The sequence below is a fragment of the Eptesicus fuscus genome, chromosome 6 (genome assembly GCF_027574615.1).
Source record: "Eptesicus fuscus isolate TK198812 chromosome 6, DD_ASM_mEF_20220401, whole genome shotgun sequence".
Classification (NCBI taxonomy): Eukaryota; Metazoa; Chordata; class Mammalia; order Chiroptera; family Vespertilionidae; genus Eptesicus; species Eptesicus fuscus.
The window spans coordinates 52786957-52810001 of NC_072478.1; the positions used below are offsets into that span (position 1 = coordinate 52786957).

General features: G+C 39.0%; 1 protein-coding gene across 1 annotated transcript in view; it reads left to right on the forward strand.

Moving 5' to 3' along the window:
* The first annotated feature begins 360 nt into the window (after positions 1–360).
* The window catches only part of IQCM (IQ motif containing M), a 384245-nt gene continuing 361560 nt past the window's right edge, over positions 361–23045 (forward strand). Inside the window, exon 1 of the mRNA XM_054717693.1 lies at positions 361–451. Within this exon, the coding sequence (XP_054573668.1) occupies positions 449–451 (3 nt within the window). The 5' untranslated portion in view covers positions 361–448. The remainder of the gene's footprint in view (positions 452–23045) is intronic.

Sequence of the window (23045 nt, forward strand, 5' to 3'; positions counted from 1 at the left end):
TAGATGGTGTGGTTTCAGAGCCTTAAAAAAAGTCATTTCTGATCTCTCTAAATGAGCCTAGGAGACCTTTGCATGGCCTTGCTTGGAGGTAGCAGTGAGTAGGAGGGAAAGAAATTCCATAAAGAATAAAACTGAATTTCTTACCACCTGGTGGGACAGAAATTTTTATTTAGGTTCACAAAAAGGAAATAAAGAAACGTGTCATTTCTTATATTCCTGTTTTGTGGACCAAAAATTCAACATTTTTCATATGTAAAATAATATGTTTTCCAAGTATTAGCATTACCATCCATGAATACAGGGAGGAGTGGACTTGACTGCGTGGTTAATTTAATCTTGTGTATTTTGTTCTCTCATCAGGTCTAGGCTGCCTGCTGATTCTTTCTAGCTGTGTGGGTTCCTAAAAGACCTCTCCCTACTGAGACCTACCAGGGAAACACCTACCTAGATGGTAAGTGAGCTGTGTGCTGTGCAGATGGCTGCCATGGTAACCTCGTGAGCAGGGCCAGTGATTCTGAATTAGGTGGGTGGTTGCAGAGACACATACAAATGCATTTGCATTCATTAGATAACTTCCTGGTGTTATTTCAGTATTTTAAGTATTTCATTACACTAAAACACAAAACAACTTTTAAAGAAAAAATTCTTCTATTTGTCAACAGCTTGAGGTCATGATTTAGTCAGCCTTTCTTAAGGAGAAATAAAAGAAGAGGAATAATTTAGATACTCCAGGCAGCTCTGATTCCAGGGTGCTTGTGAGCTGTGGTATAAACTGTGAAGGAGAAGGTAGCTGCAGGAGGAGCACCAGTTTGTAGCCACATGGATTTTCTCACAGTTCTTTGAAAAGGGTTGAGTTCTTCTTACTTCTGCTTCTTTGACAAGAAATGTCTTCCTCCATTTTTTTTTCCATGGCTGGCTTTTTCTCATCCCTCATGCCTCAACTCAAGGTCACTGCAGGCAGCCTTTCTTTGCCACCCTTTCTAAAATAGGTCCCCTCTCCTGCTCTACCTCTCAGCATTGTGCTTGTTTCTTTCATTGTACTGTTATCGTCTTAAGTATTTTATTTATTTTCAAATCAGGTTACTTATTATTTTCTTTGTTCTGCCCACCCTGTCCTTTGACATAGTATAAGCTCCATGAGGTTAGAGACCATGTTTGCTTTATTTACTCCAGTACTCAGCGTAGTGTTTTGCACAGATTATGTCATCGATTAATATTTGTTGGATAATGTAGGAACAAAACCCTCAGGAGTCAGTTGCATATACCATTGTAGCTCCTTTTTTCTTCACTTGGCAGTGCGGCGCTTGAAAAACACCTCTATGCTTATATTCACACTAGAGGCCCGATGCATGAAATTCGTGCAAGAGTAGGCCTTCCTTCCCCCAGCTGCCGGCACTGGCTTCCCCCTGGCACCCGGGACCCAGGCTTCCCTTGTAGCCCTGGCTTTGTCCAGAAGGTCTTTGGAATGATGTCGGTCTAATTAGCATATTATGCTTTTATTATTATAGATTGCTTCTTTTTTTTAAATTTCTTTATTGATTAAGGTATCACATATTTGTCCTCGTCCCCCCTTTCCCATCCCACCCCCCTCCCCACACATGCCCCCACCCCCCTGTTGTCCTTAACCGCTGGTTGGGCTCATATGTCTGCACACAAGTCCTTTGGTTGATCTCTCCCTTTATCCCCACCCTTCCCAACCCTCCCCCCGAGGCCTGACAGTCTGATCCATGCCTCCTTGTTTCTGGGTCTGTTCTTGTTCATCAGTCTATGTTGTTCATTATTTCCCCTAGATGAGTGAGATCATGTGCTATTAGAAATACACTTATACGAACCGAAAATGAGACAAGCAATAATGGTTATGGTGACAGGCAAATGAATCAGATTGCTTCTTAATAGAATTCTCATATTATTATCTTGATTAGGCTGGGCTATAGGCTGTGGCTCTGTTAGATGCTTACTCTATTTGCTCTGTGACAGCCTGGTTCTCCACCACAGCTTTTGCCTCTGGTTCTGGTTTTAACCTGGTTTCTCCTAGCTTCTGCTGCTTTCATTCTTAGCAATGGGTCCTGCCCTTGTCACTGACTTGACTGGGTCTCCCTCCTTCTCTCTGCTTTAAATTCCCACAGCAGATGAATTTCAATAAAAATATAACTAATTTAATTGAACAAAAATAAGCTATCTACTTCAAAAGAAAAACAAGAAGCAGATCCCACGATAATTTTACATCAGTAACTTATCTTAATTTAACAATTTTTTAAAAAAATTACATGAATTACTTTTTAAATTCCATACTTTAGTTTGAGGGTTAACAAATCTACATTATTATGAGCAACTTTTGAAAGTTTCTCTAGAAGAAATATCTACATTCCCCTCATATTCTCTAAGGAACTCAGAGTGCCCAAATTAGTTGTGTCAATCTATGTGATAAAAAATATTGCATAAGATGTCCTTATTAAATCTCATCACAAGTTGAAAACTAAGATGCTGATATTAAGAGAATATGACTTATCTGAATCTCATGGCTTTCTCAGAAAAGACTAAAGCTTCATCACTAAATGCCTTCATTCTAAGGAGAAATTTGTGATTTGGAACTTCAGCCATAAGGAAAAATCCTCCCCGAGATCACAACTGCCTCTACTTTCTGATTGAAGCTGCAGCATTTCTATTTTTTTGTGTCTGACCAGAAATCATATTATCTGCCTGCTACCTACCTTCTGAGCTCTTTCAAAACCCTTTGACTCGCCCTTACCGGTTTGGCTCAGTGGATAGAGTGTCGGCCTGCGGACTGAAAGGTCCCAGGTTCGATTCTGGTCAAGGGCATGTACCTTGGTTGTGGGCACATCCCCAGTAGGAGGTGTGCAGGAGCAACTGATCGATGTTTCTAACTCTCTATCCCTCTCCCTTCTTCTCTGTAAAAAAAATCAATAAAATATATTTAAAAAAAACCCTTTGCCTCAGTCGAGAATAGAACCATCCCTGGAAATTTACCGTTATCTTCAATGATGTCCCTTCTGTGCATCAGATGGAGGCTTTACATTATGTTTTCGGGGAGCAGGTGGGAGGAGCAGCTGGTATGAGAAGAAGTGAGCAGCCTGACAACAGTAAAACTGAGAAGAGTGTGTGTGTGTGTGTGTGTGTGTGTGTGTGTGTGTGTGTGTGTGTGTGTGAAAAGAGCAAATGACACAACATGAAAATTTCCCCTAGAAATTGTAAACCTTACAGTGTGTTCACTAGAGCAACCAGTACGTAAATGTGACAGTAGGTAAAAATACTCTATTAAAGTAAAAGGGTGGAAACTTGGATTCATACTCACTAAGATAAAGCTGGTGCCAATGAATTCCAATAATACGGTAGAACATTACATTTTTTATTGTTTCTGTCAATGTAATTCCACTTAAACCTTTAACTTGTTCTGTAAATATTTGTTGTGCCCCTATTCCGTGTCAGGTCTGGGGATGGCCAGGAACATGACAAAGAATCTGCTGTCATGGAATTTATTGATTTTCTTTAAATGAAAGAACAGGAGACTATTTTGGAATTTCTGTAACTACTGCTTTTATACAATGAAATGACATCATCTCTTTATTTTAAGTTTTAATTATTAACAAATTACTTTAACATTTTGTCTTCTATAGAGATACCTGATTTAAATCTTTGACTTATATCTGGACTGCTACCTGAGATTGAAAGTCTAGATATTCTTTTCAAGCATTTATGTTACCCCAGGATGATACATCTAAATGGAGATTATAAAGTGTAATTTTTTTTATCATTTTCATTGTGTGTGACTTGCCCTTTTCTTCCATTTCATATAAATCTAATTAAACAATTAATTTGAATAGGTAATATAATAAATACTTTGCAATATTAAAAATAGGCACAGAGATGTGAATTTTAAGAGTTAGCTTCCCCTATTTCTTGCCTACCTAGATTCTTTTCCCTGGAGGCAATTTATATTATGGGTTTCTTATATATGTTTCAAAAGATATTCATTACTTAAACAAATATATGTACAGGGTATCCCCCCAAAATGTATACACACTGTAACAGTTTTGAAAACCAAGTATATTTTATTTAATAAACATTGCCTTTATAATTATTCAAAGTGTGTGTATACATTTTTGGGAACACTCTCTATATATTTTTTGCTTTTTCAAACACAAAATGAATTATAAAACACATATTTTTCTGCACTCCTTTACACAACAATGTATCTCTTTTCATTCTCTATCAGTGTATAGAGAGCTCCTTTTAACAGATGCATAGGATTCTAGTGCTTAATTAAACTGCATTGCATTTAGCCAGTTCCTATTGATGGACATTTAGGTCCTTTCTAATCTTTCCAAATAACACAGTGATGAATAGTCCTTTGACATGCATTATTTGGCAAATATTCACATGCATTGTAGGATGCATTTCTAGATGCATAATTTCTGGGTCAAAGGTATGTGCACTTGTACTCAAGATATACTAGAGGCCCAGTGCACAAAATTCATGCATGAGGTGGGGGTGGGGGGTCCCTCAGCCTGGCCTGCACCCTCTCGCAATCTGGGACCCCTTAGGGGATATCCGACTGCCAGTTTAGGTTGGGATTGGGCCTAAACATCCCTTTCACAATCCGGGACTGCTGGCTCCTAACTGCTCACCTGCCTGCCTGCCTGATCACCCCTAACCACTTCTGCCTGCCTGCCTGATCACCCCTAACCACTTTGCCTGCCTGCCTGCTGGATCACCTCTAATCACTCGCCTGCCTGTCTGATTGCCCCTAAATGTTTGCCCGCCTGTGTGATTGCCCCTAACTGCTTGCCTGCCTGCTGATCGCCCCTAACCTCCTCTGCCTCGGCCCCCGCCGCCGTGGCTTCATTTGGAAGGATGACTGGAATGACATCTGGAAGGTTGTTCAGCTGTCTGGTCTAATTAGCATATTACGCTTTTATTATTATAGTTACTGTCAAATTGCTCTCAGTAATATGTAACTACCTTTTTTCTCAAAGCCTTGCCCAAAGAGTATATTATCAAAGTTTTTGATTTTTGCCAATCTAATAGAAAATGATACCTCTTAGTAGTTTTAATTTGTATTTCTCTTATTATGAATAAGACCAAACATCTTTTCATGTTTAAGAGTTAGTCACATTTCATGTCTAAGAGTTAGACTGTTATTAAACTGTCTGTTCATAATCATTGCCAACTTTTCTATTGGGTTATTGCTTGGTGTTATGGACTAACCTATAGAATGAAATTTAGCCCTAGTCTAATGCAAAGTGGGTTGCAAATATGTTACCCAGCTTCTTTGTCTTGTAACCAGGCTACAATAATGTTTTTTTTTGTTTTCGTTGTATAGTTTTTATTGAATTTTTAAACCTTTCATTTTACATTGTCTAGGTTTTGTGTTATATTTAGAAAGACCTTCTTACTTCAAAATTATAAAAATAATTCTCACTCTTCTTTTAGCACTTTTATTTTTTTGACATTTAAATGTTTAAGACTTCTGGAATTTATTTTTGTGTAAGATTTAATACCAGGACAAAGGGAACTGCATTGGTTAGGACTAAGTTCAGCTGAGAAGAATAAATACACATAAAATAATGATGTATTACCCAAAATTGAGGTTTATATCTTTCTCCCATGGAGGTAGTCAGTCCAGAGCTTGTATAATATTCTACAATATGAGGGATTTATGTTCTTTCTACCTCATGACTTCACTATGACCTTCCATTTCCAAGGTCACCTTATAGTCTAGGGTAGCTTTTTGAGCTCTGGACAAAACATGAGATTCCAGCCAGCAGGAAGGAGGAAAAAAATAAAGGAAGGCCTCTCCTTTCCCTTTAAGGACACTTCTTGGAAGCTGCCCATACCAATTTTGTATACATTCTATTGGCTAAGCACTTAAATCACAAGGCCACAGTGAACTGTATGGGAGTCAGGAAAATGAAGCCATGTATGCAGCTAAAAATCAGGAATTCTGTGACAGAGGAAGAAGAGGGAAATTGGGTGATTTGGGCCCTCAGCATAATTACACTAGCCCCCACTTTTAAGTTTCTAGACTTATTTCAGTTTTAGTCCTATGGCTAGAGTCAATGCTCACAGTTTGTTTGTTCTTTTTATCAGAGATCTCTATTCATCTCTCAGTTGGTTCGTTCTCTAATAGCATCTTCTAGAAAGATTCAGGGAGAAATATATTCTTTGAGTTTTTGAAAGTCCTAATAATGTGTTCTGCTATCTTTATACTATATTTAAGGTTTGTTTGATTCTAGATTATTGAATCTTTGGGGTACTTTTACTTTTCCAATTATGTATTTGTGTTCAAAGTTGCTGAGAAGAAATCTAAGTTGATCCTGACTTTCCTCCTTACAGATGGCTTGTTCTTTCGTGCTTCAGTGTCTAAAGGATTCTTTATGTAAAGTCCTTTCATTTTATGTGGATATGTTTGGGTGTTAAGCTATATGTGTTAATTTTTTCCCAGACAGGGTGTATCTTTAAGTCTTTAAATTTAAATCTTATTTGATTTATTCTGTGTGCTTTTGACATAACTTTTTAAAACTTAAATTCCTTGGGGTGACATAGGTTAATAAGATTATATAGGTTTCAAGTGTACATTTCTATGATGCAAGTTCTGTATATTGCATTGTGTGCCCATCAAAGTCAAGTAATCTTCCCTCACCATATATTTGACCTCATTTACCCTTTGCTACTCTCCATACCCTTTCCCCCTGGTAACCACAATACTGTTGTCTGTATCTATGAATTTTTGTTTGCTTTTCTTGTTTACTCTTTTCTTGATTTTAGTTTTATATCCCACATATGAGTGAAATCATATGGTTAACTTTTTCTGTCTGACTTGCCCAGTGCATGATATTCTGGACTTATAACTTTTTAAAAATGTACTTTGTTTCTCTTATTTAGAGACACCAAACACCTATGGTGGATCTCTCTTTGGCTTTGTTATTAGTCATTTTCTCTCTACTCTTTCATGTTGTTGCATTTTTTTCACTTTTCTTTATTCTGTCTTTCGTATCCCATACTGTGATTCCAGCAGTGTCTTACTGTCTCAAAATGAGTCTTCATTTCTGTGGTGGTTCATTTTTTTTTTTTACTTCTTTTGTAAGGTCTGCCAGGTCATTGTCATCTCCTTCTGGTATTTTGCCAACTTTTCTAAATTCTTGTATCTTTCTTTGAATTATTATTTTATGAAAGTCTTTATTATGTATCTAATATATATTTTTTGATGTCATAGAGTTTTTTTAAAATATATTTTTTATTGATTTCAGAGAGGAAGAGAGAGTGAGAGAGATAGAAACATCAATGATGAAAGAGAATAATTGATCAGCTACCTCCTGCACACCTCCTACTAGGGATCAAGCCTACAACCAGGGCATGTGCTCTGACCTGGAATCGAACCATGACCTCCTGGTTCATACTAGTAGGTCAATGCTCAACCACTGAACCAAACCGACCTGGAATCGAACCATGACCTCCTGGTTCATACTAGTAGGTCAATGCTCAACCACTGAACCAAACCGGCTGGGTGATGTCATGGAGTTTTGATGATAATTTTCGTTGACTCTGTGGCTACATTTATCTGGTATTTGAGTTTCATGTGTTAGCCACCCCCCCTTACTCCCCCATCCTTTTCTTTCTTTTTTTTTAAAGATCTATCTTAGCATAGATCTGATGGTGACACATTTTAATTACTGATACTGTTTGAATGAGAAAGGTTCTTCTTGGACCAGCTTTTCATGGGAGATTGGTACTATGGATGAATCAGGGTAAGGTTCAGAGTTGTAGGCTTACAAAGGTGAAGTATCTGTGAGATTCCTCAGGGAAGTCCCTAACAAATGGTGATAGGTTTTGCACATCAAAGTTGCCTGCTTAATTTGGAAAACTCTGCTTTATTGGCTTTGGTGGAGACATTTTCCTGCAGGCACTTTCTTCTTCCCATTTTTCAGGTTGGCCTTTCCAGAAATTGACAGTTAAAGGACAGAGCAGAGCAGTTCCTTAAAGATCAAGCTCTGGAGCCATATTGCCAGAATTTGATCCCTGAGTCCTTCATTAATCAGTTGTGTGCACTTGGGCAAGTTATTCAGCTCTTCTGTGCCTCATTTTCCTCATTTTCAAAAGGAGGCATAATAGTACTGATATCACGGGGTTCAGGTGAGTATAAAATGCAATATTACATGTAAGGTGCCTAGAGGATGGTCAGGCCAAAAGGAAAACACCCACTTCATTGCCATTTAAAAACTGCAACTATAGAATGAATGATTTCCTTTTCTATTTTACACTTGCTGCGCCCATTTCTTTTCCATGCTTCGTCCTGTACCCCAGGTTTTATTAAAACATTTCCACTTTTGTTGAGTTTGGGCTTTTTTCTTTATATTGTCCGGACGGACAACCTCCAGCTGTGTTGCTAAGCAGTTCGTGGGTGGTCATGAAGTTATTTCTAAAATAGAGCAGTGTACCCTTAAATGATTTTGTGCCTCCTTAGGACTTCATGGCTCTTTCTCTTGTGCTCACCTGCTCCCTCTCTTGGGCTTCTCTTTACAGTAGAGTTTACTTTCTCATGAACACAGGTATAGAATATGGTTAATAGATTTAGCAGTAAAAAAAGACAACATCTTTTTTATCTGAGCATTCAAAGATAAAATTTGAGAAAAATATTCACACACAAATCATGGATATACATGAAAAGGTGAATAGTAGCAATCATTTGGTGGTAGGAACATGGCATTTTAATTTTGCTTGTCTGTATTTTATAATGTTTTTCAGTGCACATATATGTTCATATATTGGAACTTTGTCCTGTTTGGTAGTGTATATGTGAGAAGTTTCTGATAAATAACTTTGTATAAGGAGGAGAGGGCTCAAAATGGCTTAGTAAAGTCAAGCTTCACAGTAGAGGTGAGAAGGATTATGACAGGGTCTTGGATGCCAGGGTTTATGTTTGGATGCAAACCTTTCTCAAAGGGATTGGTAATTATTGGAAATTGTTAAAGGAGATTATATTATCAAAAGAAACTATGCATACTTTCCTTCTGTAATTATTTGATTTTGATATCCCAAAAGTGAACTACCTTTGTAATATGGGTACTTACTAAGAAGTGGAATGCATGAGACTGAGCTAATAGTGAGCACTTCATTGGGTCCAAATAAACACAATTCTAAAAAAAGTAACATTGTTCAAGGACTGGCACATAGCATTCCCAATTCAAGCTTACCACTTCTTCACACTGTAGCGATTGCCATTCTAAACACGATCCACTGTATTTATCTGAGAGCATTAGGTTTCTGGGGGAAAAATGAATTTCGGAGATGTATTATTATTTGAATATTAACTTGTGTCATTTTACTAGTTCTATCATTAGGTGAACTTAATCTCTGAGTTTTAGTTACTTCACCTTAAAAATGTGGAAGCAATGTTCATCTCGTTTAACACAATGCCTGTCATACATAAGTGCTAAATGAATTAAAAATAATCGCAAACCCCAAAAATCTCAAAAGCAATGAAACTGAGGAGTAAGTCGTATAAATAGGGGAAAATTAACGGAAGGAAGTTAATACAGTACCCTTCTTTTGTCTGCCATGTGCCAGAGACAACTGCACTTAATACATTGTACAAAAGTAATTTCTTCAGACTGAGGTTTTCAAGAGCAGAGGGAATGTCCTTATTTCTATGCACTTATCTCTAGGACAGTTGCTGGCACATAACACATAATTAATATTTCTTGCACTGAACTGAACTTAACCACTATGATCTATTTCTCATTGTAAGCTACTACTATATTGTGAGAAAATGGCTGAACAAGTACCTCTCAATTTTGGTGTATGTGAGGGACCCTTTTGATTTAAATAGAGAGTATGTGATGGATGCACCATCCAGCTGCAGGGAGGACGCTGGGGCATACCTCAGAGAGATGTCATCTGAAGGTGAGGGATTTAAGGATAGACATGCTATGTATTAAGATACTTTGAACTGAGAAAAAGGTGGCGTAGAATGTGAGTCTTAAATGGAAAAATTGCAACGATAGACATTCTGCTTCACCACTATGCAGTCAAGCTGTTTCTCACACAGGTAAGGAACAGAAAGGACCTCCTCTCATTCTTCCTTCTAGGTGTGCTAGGTGCTAAGGATGCAAAGGTGCACATCTCCGCCCCTACGAACTGGTTGATGTGACTGTCAGGGTGTGAAACTCTCCTACAGTGTTCCATCACGTTTTTGTCAAAATCACCCTTAACATTTTTGTAGAAAAACTTTTTTTAGCCCCTTTTTCTTGCCCTAAACATCATTGCACATCTGGCTCAGCCAAAGTGTCCCCTTTCCCACTAGCCCTGCCATCATAGTCCTGGTGCAATAGTTATATTGCAAAAATGATCAACTGTTACAGTAAGATGGAGGGAATTATGGGTGGATTTCATTTCTTTTCTATGCACATGTTTGTCTTTACCAAGTTCTAGAAAATAAATGGGCCTTACTTTTGCAATTAAGCAAATTATTTTTAAAAAATGAGAATCAGTCTGCTCTAAAAAATCTTGCTTGTCCTCTTTTAAACATTTAAACTCAAATACTCAACGTTAACATTTTAACACAGAAAATGTCCTCCCCACTCCTTCCTCCTGAGACATTAATGCCTTATACCCCACAGTTTTGTGGGGAGATGATACAAGATGGGGAAGTTACCCAATACCTGGCACGATTATTGCTCAGCAAGATCACTGCTCCATCTGAGGGCTCTTCGCAGTCCAGAATGGTGAGAGATGCACGATTTACTCCAGATGCCACATGAATCTGTGGACTTTGACCCAGTGATCACATTTCCTGACAGGGGCTGCTAGCTATTTTTTGAGAAGCCAGTTGGTATTAATTAATATTAATATTTTCTTGTCAGCTGCTTTTGACACTTTATAAAATTATTCATTACCTAGCTCACTCTTTCCCCAGTTCTCTTTACTGTGTTTGCATTAATTTATTTTGGAATTCTTACAATTGTTGCCACTTTTTTTCTATCTGGCTATATATGTGTGTGTATATATATATACACACACATACACACACACATATATATATATATACACATATGTATATATATATATTCTTCTCTCTTTTCTTTTCATGTGGTAAAATTGGTATACAAAATTACATATATGTCAGGGGTAGAATGTTGTAATTAGATATTTGTATATACTACATTGTGTTGTTCATCACTGTAAGTCTGGTTACCATCCATGATCATACAATTGATCCCTTCACCCATTTTGCCCTTCCTTTAATCCACTGGTAACTGGGGGTGTTTGCCAGAGGAAGTAGGTGGGGAGTGGGAAAATGGGTAAAGAGGATCAAAAAGTATAAACTTCCTGTTATAAAACAGCTAAGTCTGGGGGCTATAATAATGTATAGCACGCTGCCTAGAGTTCATGCTGTATTGTATATTTAAAAGTTGCTAAGAGAGTAAATCTAAAAGTTCTCATCACAAGAAAAAACTGTAGCTGCATGTGGTGATGGATGTTAACTAGACTTATTATGGTGATCATTTCACAATATATACCATTTCGCAATATATACCAGGGATCATTATGTTGTAGGAACTCAAAAGAGCAAAATGTAATATGTTAATTACATCTCAATTGAAAAACAAAGAGTTTGGGGACACTGGGTGAAGGGAAATAGGGCTGTGGGGGTGAGTAAAAAGAGTCCTTTGAGAAAAGCCAGCATTTGGAAATTTGGGGAAATATTTGAAAATTTCCTCCAAAGCCACAAGGGTCGTTGAGAGACTGTTCTTTGGATCCAGAATAGAGGAAGTCACTAGTCACACAGGAATGCTGGATCTGAGTGCTGTGTTGAAAAGGGCCCTGGCAGGGCGTCAGTCACCTGCCCTCCACGTTCTCTCTGCTCACCGACATCATTCTGCGGGGCCTCAGTTTCCTCATTGGCCTAAGGCAGGCAGTGGACTAAGCAATCGCTCAAGACACCTCCTCTGATGCACATGTATCCTCAGCACTTAGAATAAGAGCTTCATCCATCCATCACACATCGAATTGGTTGTTACAATTTCTTCAACCTTATTTTGGTTTAAGAAACATGTAACACTGTATTTTGGTAATATTTTCTTCCTCTCTAGGGCAGATATAGTATGCGATGGAAATGAAACGAATCCTGTGAATAGAAGTGAGAAGAGTTGGGACAGTGAGTCAGGTGGCAGAGTATCTGAAAGCTGCTTGCCGACACAGATGGTCGATGTAAACTGTGGTGGCAGGGAATGTCTGCCAGACATCCCATGGAGTTTATTACTAAATGTGGGATCGGTACACTTTTTTAAAAACATACTGTGCATGTAGAATTATTTAAAATACTGCAAGTGCAAAATCCCTTTGTTTCAGCAATATCTAATCCTGCCCTTCTGCTTTATAAATAATTTAGATTGAAATCCCAGCTTTGGTGTTGAGCAATTTTATTATCTTTTGTAAAAGTTTATGTTTTATAAAGTTGTTGAGTGACTCATTTGGAAAAGTTGAAGTTCTGTGTGTGTGGTTCCAGGATATGTTTTATTTGACTCCATAATTAAAAAAAAAAAGACAGAAATACTATAATGGACAATTAAGAAGTATAAAATTAATATGAAACACTGGAATAGAATGAAAGGAATCAGTGTGCGGTCTGGGTAGAAAGCATTAAAGTTGCGCCAGCTGCTCAACGCAGTGCTAAAGTGTAGCAGTTAATCTTATAATATAGGAAACAACCATAATTAGGGGATGGTTATATCTTTAAAATGTAACTTGGTATAGTAAAACCAGGCAACCTTGCAGGTGGGAGCAGGAATTTTATGGGCCATTAAAAATGTTTTAATGTAAGAAATCCCAGCTGCAGAAATTTGTAATTGAATACATGCTTTTTTCCCTTTGTATATAACACATAGTATTTAGTTTATGAATATTTTCACATGTATTACCTAGTTTAATCTCTACACATTTCTTAAAAGGTACGTGGGACGTATTATTGCATCAATAGTTTTACTTTCCAGATGAAAAATTGGGCTTCAGACAGTCTAATGACTTGCCCAAGTTAATAGCAACCAGCAAGCAACATAGCTAGTACTTAAATCCTGTTTCTATTGGAAGAGTGTGCCTCATCAGCAGCATATAAAAGCTCCATAGCAGGGCACATAGGAGTCCTCATTTTGTCCTGAAATGAGTTGTAGACACTGTTATGGTTTTGATCTTCAGGCCAGAAATGTTTACATTTGGCTTCCCTAGGTTCACTCCTACTTAAGTAAGCAGTCCTTGCATTGATATTACCACATCTATTCTCTGGGTAAATTTAATTTGAAGTTTTAGAATAAAATAAATTTGCCAAACATCTTGCCCAAGCAGATGGTAATTTTCAAATTCTAAAAGTGTTGAAGGTGATGGATGGCTGCTGGCTTCTTTATTCAGTTTGGCTAAAGGAGCTCCCGCTACCTTTATATCTATTCTATAGTAATAAAAGCCTAAGCGATTATCGCAACCGAATGGACGATTGAACAGGATGTGTGGGGCGACTAGGCTGGCAGGGGGGTTAGTGAGGGACGACCAAACGACTGAGCAGCAGGCTGCGTGGGGGGACCAGGCCCGCGGGGGGGGGGGGGCAGTTAGGGGCAAACAAGCCGGTGGGGGGGGGGGCTGTTAGGGGTGACTAGGCCAGTAGGGGGGGCAGTTAGGGGCGATCAGGCAGGCAGGCAGGTGAGCAGTTAGGAACCAGGCCCAGGTTGTAAGAGGGATGTCTGACTGCCAGTTTAGGCCCGATTCCCAGGATCGGGCCTAAACCAGCAGTCGGATATCCTCCAAGGGGTCCCGGATTGGAGAGGGTGCAGGCAGGGCTCAGGGGCTGAGGGGACCCTCCCCTTGCATGAATTTCGTGCACTGGGCCTCTAGTCCTATATAATAAAAGCCTAATATGCTAAGTGTTCAGTCATCCAGTTGTCCGTTCAACCAATCAAAGTGTAATATGCTAATGATATGCTAAGGCCACTCAACTGCTTGCTATGACGGGCACTAACCACCAGGGGGTAGACGCTGCGACTGGTAGGTTAGTTTGCTGCTGGGGTCTGGCCAATCGGAACTGAGTGAGATGGGCCAGACACACCCTGGAGCCCTCCTGCGGTCCCTCCCTGGCTTGCCAACCTCCTGCGCCCTTCCCCGGCCCTGATCGTGCACTGGTGGGGCCCCTCAGCCTGGCCTGCACCCTCTCGCAATCCAGGACCCCTCTGGGGATGTTGGAGAGCCAGTTTTGGCCCAATCCTGCAGGCCAGGCTGAGGGACCCCATTGGTGCACGAATTTGTGCACCGGACCTCTAGTGTGATATATAAAGAAAAAGGAGAGAATGGAATATAGAATATTGGGAGAGATTATTAGGTCATTGAGCTCAACCTCATCCCCACTGAAGGGATATGATCTACAGGTCTTTGGCAGATATATGTTCAGTTTACTGTTTAAAAAGGTAATTCTTTTGTTTCTTTTCTCTCTCTCTCTCTCTCTCTCTCTCTCTCTGAACAGTGATTATTACTGATTTCTTTTTCAAACCCAACACAACACAACCTCTAGGTAATTTCCTTTCATTGGTACTTTTTCCACCGGCTGGAGACCCTCAGAATTAGTCTAATTGGTGTTCTCATGAAACTTTTTTCTTGTTTGGTTCCTTTCCCCTACTTCGGACACTTTAGTTATTCTTTATAATATGGTTTCTGGATCCTTCCACTTTCTGGTCCCCTTCCTGGGAAGTGTTTGTCAATGTGCCCCTTGAATCCAGAATCCAGATTTGAACTGAATCATCTAAATGTAATCAGACCCAGCAGCAGCATTACTGACACTCTTGTTCAGGGCACAATAATTCCATTAATTCCACTAAAGATTGCATCTGATATGTCAGCGCCTTGTCAGAAGGCTGGATTGTAGCAGTGCTGCGGTTAACAAAAGATCATAGATTTTTTGCTCCAAATGATGGCTATTTTGCAGATCTGCCACATTTTGAGCTTCAAACCAGTTTTCATTTTGATCCTTAGTATAGTACTTCATATTGATTTGTATCAAATTTTATTATGCTAGTTTTTGATCTATTATTTTAATGTTTTGAAGTGTTTTTGACTTATTAAATAGCTTTCTCAGATTTGTATTCTCAGCAGATTTTGGAAGCATACTTTAAATGCCTTTATTCAAGTTGATAAAATGTGTAAGAGTCAGAGTTGAGTATAATACTCTATAAAATGCAACTAGAAACTTCCCTCAATATTGACAAAAATCTATTAATATTCTCTGAGCTCATTTTTTCAACCAAGTACAAGTAAGTCAAAATGATGATACCATTCCCTAACCCTTCCTGATGATCTTTGGTCCTTGCTTTCTTGTACAATGCTTTATACAGCACAGATCTTTGACAAAGTTTTGTTGAATCGATTTGGAAATCTCTGTTTGTGACTGCTCAGCCTTTTGAACCTTTGGCTCTCTGCAATGACATAAAATCTTACCTACACATCAGAGGTCAACTCATGTCACTCATCCTTCAGAAAGTTTTCCTCTATTATCTTCAAGCTACATTCAATCTTTAAGTCCCATAGATTAAGTTGCTTATATCACACATCTGAGCATTAATTATGGGCTCCTTTTTGCTATTATCTAAAGGTTTATGAGTGTAGGAGTGTGTTTTCATAGCAATATTTATTTTTTCTTATTTTTTTTCCTGTGCAATATTCTCTTATGACATATCACTTGTAATGAGACTCCATTTTGGTCACTTTTGATTGGTTCAAGGTTAGTCTGCTGAACAGTCAGAATCCTTCCCTGGGAATTTTGGAAATTGAGAAAGAGGTGTGACTAGCTCTCTTTAGGAGCCTAATCTTGTAAAATGAAAAGCTTGGCAGTTTCCCATGGCTGCCACCAAGGAAGTGCTTTAAATGAGCAATGAAATGTGAAGCGATTTTGTATTAACATGTCAGGCACTTCTGTTTGTTGAAGCAGTTTTGCATGTAGCTATAGTACATTTAGTTCCACCTCACCACCTGCCTAGTGTTTATCCACAATATTAGGAACGCCTACCCACCAAGTGTAAAATGAAATATTGAAGGTCAAGTTGAATGATAAAACATATTCCCAACTTAATGTGGTGTTTTGAAGCTGGCATGTGATATTCTCTACTTTTTCCTACAATGCCAATTTAGCAAGCAACAGTCCTGTCATGTGGCATCTATGTGGTGATGTTATCTTTCGAGTAAGAATGTAGAAACTGGACATGGCTAAGCATTAATAATCTTAGACTTGAACTTGAGGAAGCACAGGTAAAATTATTACCAAGGAAACTATGAAGCCAGGGCAGTAGCTAGTACTAAGTGTTCAATGACATGATAATTGCTTTGTAAGTCACTGGCTAAATTTTGGAAATAAATGTAGACTTCCTGGGAATTTTGAATATGGGGTGAAACAACAGAATAGGAAAAGAATGTCTTGGCAAGTTTTGGAGGGAGTGTGGGGAGTGGGGTAGGGGTGAGGGTGGGCATGTATATATTACTTATTGACTTAGATTTCTCTGCAGATCTTGTCATGGTGTTAATTTATTATATATCACTTGAGGCAACTTCAACAATTATTATGATCATCATATTAAATTTAGAAGTATACTTTGGGGCAATAATATAAAAAGTGTTATTTACCTTTACTTTAAAGATTTTTAAATACAAATTTCTGGTCTTTAAAGAAAGTGGAATCTTGAGGCTTTTGAGAGTTTACAGAAAATAGTCAACCACTTAAATGAAGAGAAAAACACACACAGGGACATTATAATAAGACAGAAAAGTCAATTAAAATTCCTGGGTTCAAAATACTAGTTTTCAGAAAAGTAAGAATCATGCCTATTCCCCATCCTCCAATCCATAAACTGTATTTGATGTTTTTCACTGTATTGTATTGGGTCTACTCAGTTTCTCCCCACCAAATTGGTTATTTTATTCAAGTAGTGACATACGTTTTCTAGCTAATGGTTTGTGTTTTTTAAAAAATATATATTTTATTGATTTCAGAGAGGAAGGGAGGCAGAGAGAGATAGAAACATCAATGATGAGAGGGAATCATTGATTGGCTACCACCTGTAGGCCCCACACTAGGGATTGAGCCCGCAACCCGGGCATGTGCTCTGGCCAGGAATCGAACCGTGACCTCCTGGTTCATAGGTAGACACTCAACCACCGAGCCACGCAGGCCGGGCTGTATTTGTTTTTTATTTGACTTCGATACATGTAAATATATTTTATATCTCACATTAAAGAGTAAGGAGAAATTACTTAAGAGAAGGAAGTCTGAAGCCGTGACACCTTTTTGGGTGCAAGGAACGTACCTTATCCGCTGTTTTGCTTTCTGCTGGATTCTCTTTACTTGGTTTCAATTACCCACAGTCCAAAAATATTTTAATGAAAATTCCAGAAATAGAGAATTTATAAGTTTGAAATTGCATGCCATTCTGAGTAGCATGATGAAATCTCGCGAGTCCCCCTTTGCCGGCGTCTTAGCGTCTTTACGCCTTTACGCCTTTACGCTTACGCCGTAGATGCTCCCTTACCGACTAGACCAGTGGTCGGCAAACTCATTAGTCAACAGAGCCAAATATCAACAGTACAACGATTGAAATTTCTTTTGAGAGCCAAATTTTTTAAACTTAAATTTCTTCTAACGCCACTTCTTCAAAATAGACTCGCCCAGGCTGTGGTATTTTGTGGAAGAGCCACACTCAAGGGGCCAAAGAGCCGCTTGTTGCTCGCGAGCCGCAGTTTGCCGACCACTGGACTAGACTGTTGGTGTCGCAGTGCTTGTGTTCAAGTCACCCGTGTTTTACTTAATTATGCCCCCAAAGCACAAGAGTAGTGATGCTGGCAATTCAGATACTCCAAAGAGAAGCCGTGAAGTACTTTTTTATGTGAAAAGGTGAGTACAGTACAATTAGATATTTTTAGAGAGAGACCACAATTCAACTAACTTTGATTCCAGTATGTTATAATTGTTCTATTTTATTATTAGCTATTGTTGTTAATCTCTCTGTGCCTAATTTATAAATTGAACTTTATCATAGGTATGCTTGCATAGAAAAAAACAATATATAGAGTTCGGTACTCTGTGGTTTCTGGCATCCACGGAGGGTCTTGGAATGTATCTCCCAGGGATTATTGTACTTGTTAGAAATCTGCATTCCTGGGCCAAACCTTGAAGACATCCTGATTACTGAAATATTTGAAAAAGTTTTCTAGCATAAAAATTTGTCACCCACTTAAATGCTGGTTCTTTAAACAATTTTTAAAAAATTGTAGTTAACCTGTATACTACTTACTTTCTCATTCTCCCCATTTGTGTCTGTCCATTTTCTTTTCTGTATGCACTCTCTTCTTCTAGTTATTGAATGATTATTTGGAATTTCACCTTGTACACCAAGACTTGAAAGTTTATAGCATAGTACTCCAGACACAAAATCATCCCTGGATAGATACTTGAAATAATTAATGATGGTGAATGTGCAATGAACTGTAAGACAGAAATTGAGTAGTTTCACATCTCAGTGATTTCTGAATTTTATGTTCTGCTACAAATGTCAACAACACAGAGTAAAGTTTAAGCTCTTTCAGTTTTGTAGGCCAGTGGACCTGGGTTTTAGTCTGCTATGCCTCTAGTGTAACTCATTGCACTGTCATTTTTAACCTGGCTGGGCTGGTTACTTTATTAGTAATATGGCAGGAATTGGTTGCTGGTTCTCTATATTCTTATGAAATTGTATGATTCTATTTAAGACTAATTTCTCTCTCAATAATCTTAGGTCTAGTTTGAGGTCAAGCTTTCCCCCCCCCCCCTTTGGGTAGATTCTTTTTGCTTTGGGGTTACACAAAGGCTAAGAGAGGTGCAGTTTGGCCTATTTTGGGTACCCGGGGAGGTGGAAGGGTGGGGAAAAAAAAAAGAGATGGAATCTACTGAGAATAAACTTTACTTGGTTCTCAGTTTTGCCCAGGGCTCTATGTGAGTGATTTCTATGGGAGAGAAATTTGAGGAAGTGGAATAATGGAACAATAGAAATGTTAAAGTGATTTTGCTTTTCTTTTGTCATAAGAAAAACTTTCCTAGCCACTAGTATTGTGCTGAATCATATTAGAGTCAGAGGCAAAAGGAAAAGTCAGTGATACTAAGCCTTTCGTTATTTAAATTTTTTTTAAATGTATTTTTATTGATTTCAGAGAAGAAGGAAGAGGGGGAGAGAGATAGAAACATCAGTGATGAGAGAATCATTGGTCGACTGCCTCCTGCACACCCCCTACTGGGGATCGAGCCCATAACCTGGGCATGTGCCCTGACCAGGAATCAAACCATGACTGTTTCATGGGTCGATGCTCAACCACAGAGCCATACTGGCTAGGCTTAAAATGTTGATTTATTGTTTTTCATGTATGTTTTTGCATTTATTTATACTTTTAAAAAAATATTAAGATAGAGGCCTGGTGCACAAAATTCATGCATGGGGGGTGGGGAGCGGTGTCCCTCAGCCTGGCCTGCACCCTCTTGCAATCCAGGACCCCTTGGGTAGGGTCCCTAGGCCTGGCCAGTGATCATGGCCTATTGGGGCTTTCCTTCCCCTGGCTGCTGGCAGCTGGCCCCGCCCTCACCCCCGCCCCCACCACTGCCACTGTTTGCCATCTGTACAGTGCTGCCTGTCCCCCTGCAGGTGACAGGTGTGGGGTGCGATTGCTTTGCTGGCCTGGGCCTCCCTCTGAGGGGCAATTGATTGCAGGGCTCTGCGATCAATCGCCCAGCAGAGGGAGGCCCCACCCACCTGGCCAGAGCTCCGCAATTGATCACTGCGCAGTGGGTGGCCTGATCCTCCCTCTGAGGGGCGATCATGGGGCTATGGCAGGGCCCCCAACCAAGCACATCGAATCCCCCTTGGCTGGCCTGGCGCCAGTGTGTGTCATAGAGTGGTTGTCCGGAAGGTTGTCTGGATGGTTGTTATGCATTCGGTCGTTTGGTCTATTTGCATATTATGCTTTATTATTATAGACTAGAGGCCTGGTGCATGAAATTTGTGTAAGAGTAGGGTCCCTAGGCCTGGCTGGCAATCAGGGCTGATCTGTGGGGTGACCGGCGGGATGATCCAGGGGCCCCCGCTGGCACCTGCCTTGGCCAGCCTAGCACAGCCTGCTCGCCAGCCCTGCCCCCCACCGCTGCTGCTGGTTGGGGCTTGTGGGCAGATCCTGTGTTGCGTGTCTGCCTCCTGGTGATCAGTGTGTGTCATAGTGACCAGTTGTTCCGCTGGTCGTTCCGATGTTTGGTTCATTTGCATATCAGGCTTTTATTATATAGGATTACTTCTCTTGATTAGTTACTGAGATATTTTAGAACCCATTAAATTTTTCACCCAAGAAGAGTACCTCACTGGCTTTATCCTCTATAAAAACATTTTGTAATTCCTACCTGCTTCTTAACTAGGTTGGCATTATAAAAGGGTGCACATGGAGAATGCACCCTCTAGTGGGGTTCTTGCTCTCCGAGGACTTCTAACATCAATCAGCTTGAAACTTCTCTGCTTGGGGCACATAATGGACCCAAATGATGTATAGAGTGCAGTTTTCAAAAATACCATCTTTTGGTTGTAATCATGTGAAGTTCACATTCCTAGTAACCATTAAAGTGTATGCTTAGTGGAATTATTCCTGAAATTTTAAAAGAAAAGATTAATGCAGAAGAATTTCTTTCTATGGGCAAAGCAAAACCACACCACTAAATGAGACAATCAATCTGCCAGAAGCAGGAAGAACAGCCTGCAATGGCTCTGGGATATGACATGGGAAAACTTGTTAAAGGAGGAAAAAGACTGGAAAGTGTAACCACAATCTGGTGAGGTGGAAGGATCTGGGTATTTAGGGGAACAGCATACATGTTGGGTGACTAATAATAGGCCTTGGACATGTTTCCTTCCATCCAAACAAAATAATGCTTTCCCACAACCGTAGCATGGGAAATGGAAATAATAGGGGCTAGTGAATAAAAATAAGAAATATGTACTTAATAACACATCTGTGTAATAGAAAAAAAAATAAAACCAAGTGTTAAAATGAGGACCATTTTACAGTCCATTTATAAGAGTCAGTGTGACAGCGTGACAAGATGAGAGATTACTCAGGCTGGCTCCTTGAGATACAAGCCAATTCCTTATTTCTTTCTTCTCTTTTGGAAGGAAAGCTTTTAAAACGTTTCTTAAAAAAGGAAAAGAAAACCTGCTGGTGGGAATGTAAATGGTGCAGCTGCTGTGGAAAACACTTTGGTGGTCCCTCAGAAACTTATATAGAATTACCATATGACCCTGCAATTCTACTTCTAGGTAGAAGTCCAAATGAATTGAACACAGGGACTCAAACAGCTACATGTACACCAGTGTTACTTGCAGCATTATTCATAGTAGCCAAAAAATAAACTCAAATGTCCATCAACGAACAAAATGTGGTATATTTATACAATAGAGTATTATTCAGCCATAAAAAGGAATGAAGTTCTGATACATGCTACAATATAGATGAACCTTAAAAACATTACAGTAAATGAAATAAGTTATACACCAAAGGACAAATATTGTATGATTCCACTTATGTGAAACATAGGTTTGGGCAAAAGTAGGTTTATAATCGTTGGTATAGAAAATAAGAAAATCATTAATAAATAATAATACAAGAATAAGCTTTCTTGTTCTCACACCTACTTTTGCCCCTCTCTGTATAAAATAGGCAAATTCAGAAACAGAAGGTAGGTTAGAGGCTACTAGAGGTTGGGGAAGGGGAAATGGGAGTTATTGCTTAATGAGTACAGTTTCCAGTTAAGGTGATGAAAAAGCTTTGGAAATAGATGACTGTACATTGTGTATTGTAATTAATGCCACTGGATTATACACTTATATGTAGTTAAAATGACAAATTTTGTATTTTATTATAATACAAAGAATAAATAAAAACAAAAAAGAAAAATATAGCTTTGTGTGAAATGTAATATTTCTGCATATTATTCAATTGAAACCAATTTCTACATTTGGAAATCATATTCTTAATTGGATTTGGCCAGCTCGACCCAATGTTAGGGAGCAGAAAAGCAAGGTCCTCCATGAGATATTTTCAGAGGAAAAAGAGGTTCTAGAGAAATCAAACATTATCCAAACTATTAAACAATACGTAGTATGAATTAAAACATATGTTGCCCATTGTGGTTTCCCAAAGCTCTCTCTTCAATTAGGGCTGAATTAAATCCTGACTAGCACCCACTACACCTCCCATTCTTCCTACAGCTAATCAATGGCATCATCTCCTGGGAAGGGCGGGGGTGACCCCTGACATCCCTCCCATGACGGCTCTAATGTTTTCAGTGGTCCAGGGGCTGGGGCTGGGGAAATACGGTGCTTCATAGCTCTTGTAAATTAAAAATAATTGGACTCTCTTTGGCACAGGTTTGAAACTTTTGTGACTCTAAATGTCTGAATATATCAGAATGTGGAATTTAAAGTGTTTTTGCTGTAGATTTTCTATGATTAAGCTTAAAAAATAAGTGTTGCAGATTATGCTTAAATCGAAATTTGATGCAATCTATATGCAATAAGAATATTTGAGTACTAGATAGGAAATTCTGTTTCTCTTTTTATTAAATCCCGGTTCTCCATATTAACCATTTGTTAGCCTTCCAGGATTATAATAGACATTTAAAAGTATTATAGTCCTATTAAAATATTTTCCTATTTCAGAGTAGACTGTCTAGTGAGCAGTCTGCCCAGGTTTCATCGCATTCTCAGCTGCTATAAGCTGAGGTCCAGTTCATCATATTTGCTTGACTCCTCCACTCAGATTTGGAAACCTAAGAAATAATGTGTCTCTCCTCTGGTGTTGGGAAATTTTATTCCCTTTGGACCATACTTTTATAATTTTCTCTTCAAAATTTTACTTGTTATTTTTAGCTTTTTGCCAAGTCCCTGTGTGTTTTTCCCCCCTTTGACTGCTTCATGCTGTTTATGCTCAGAAAGGGTAAG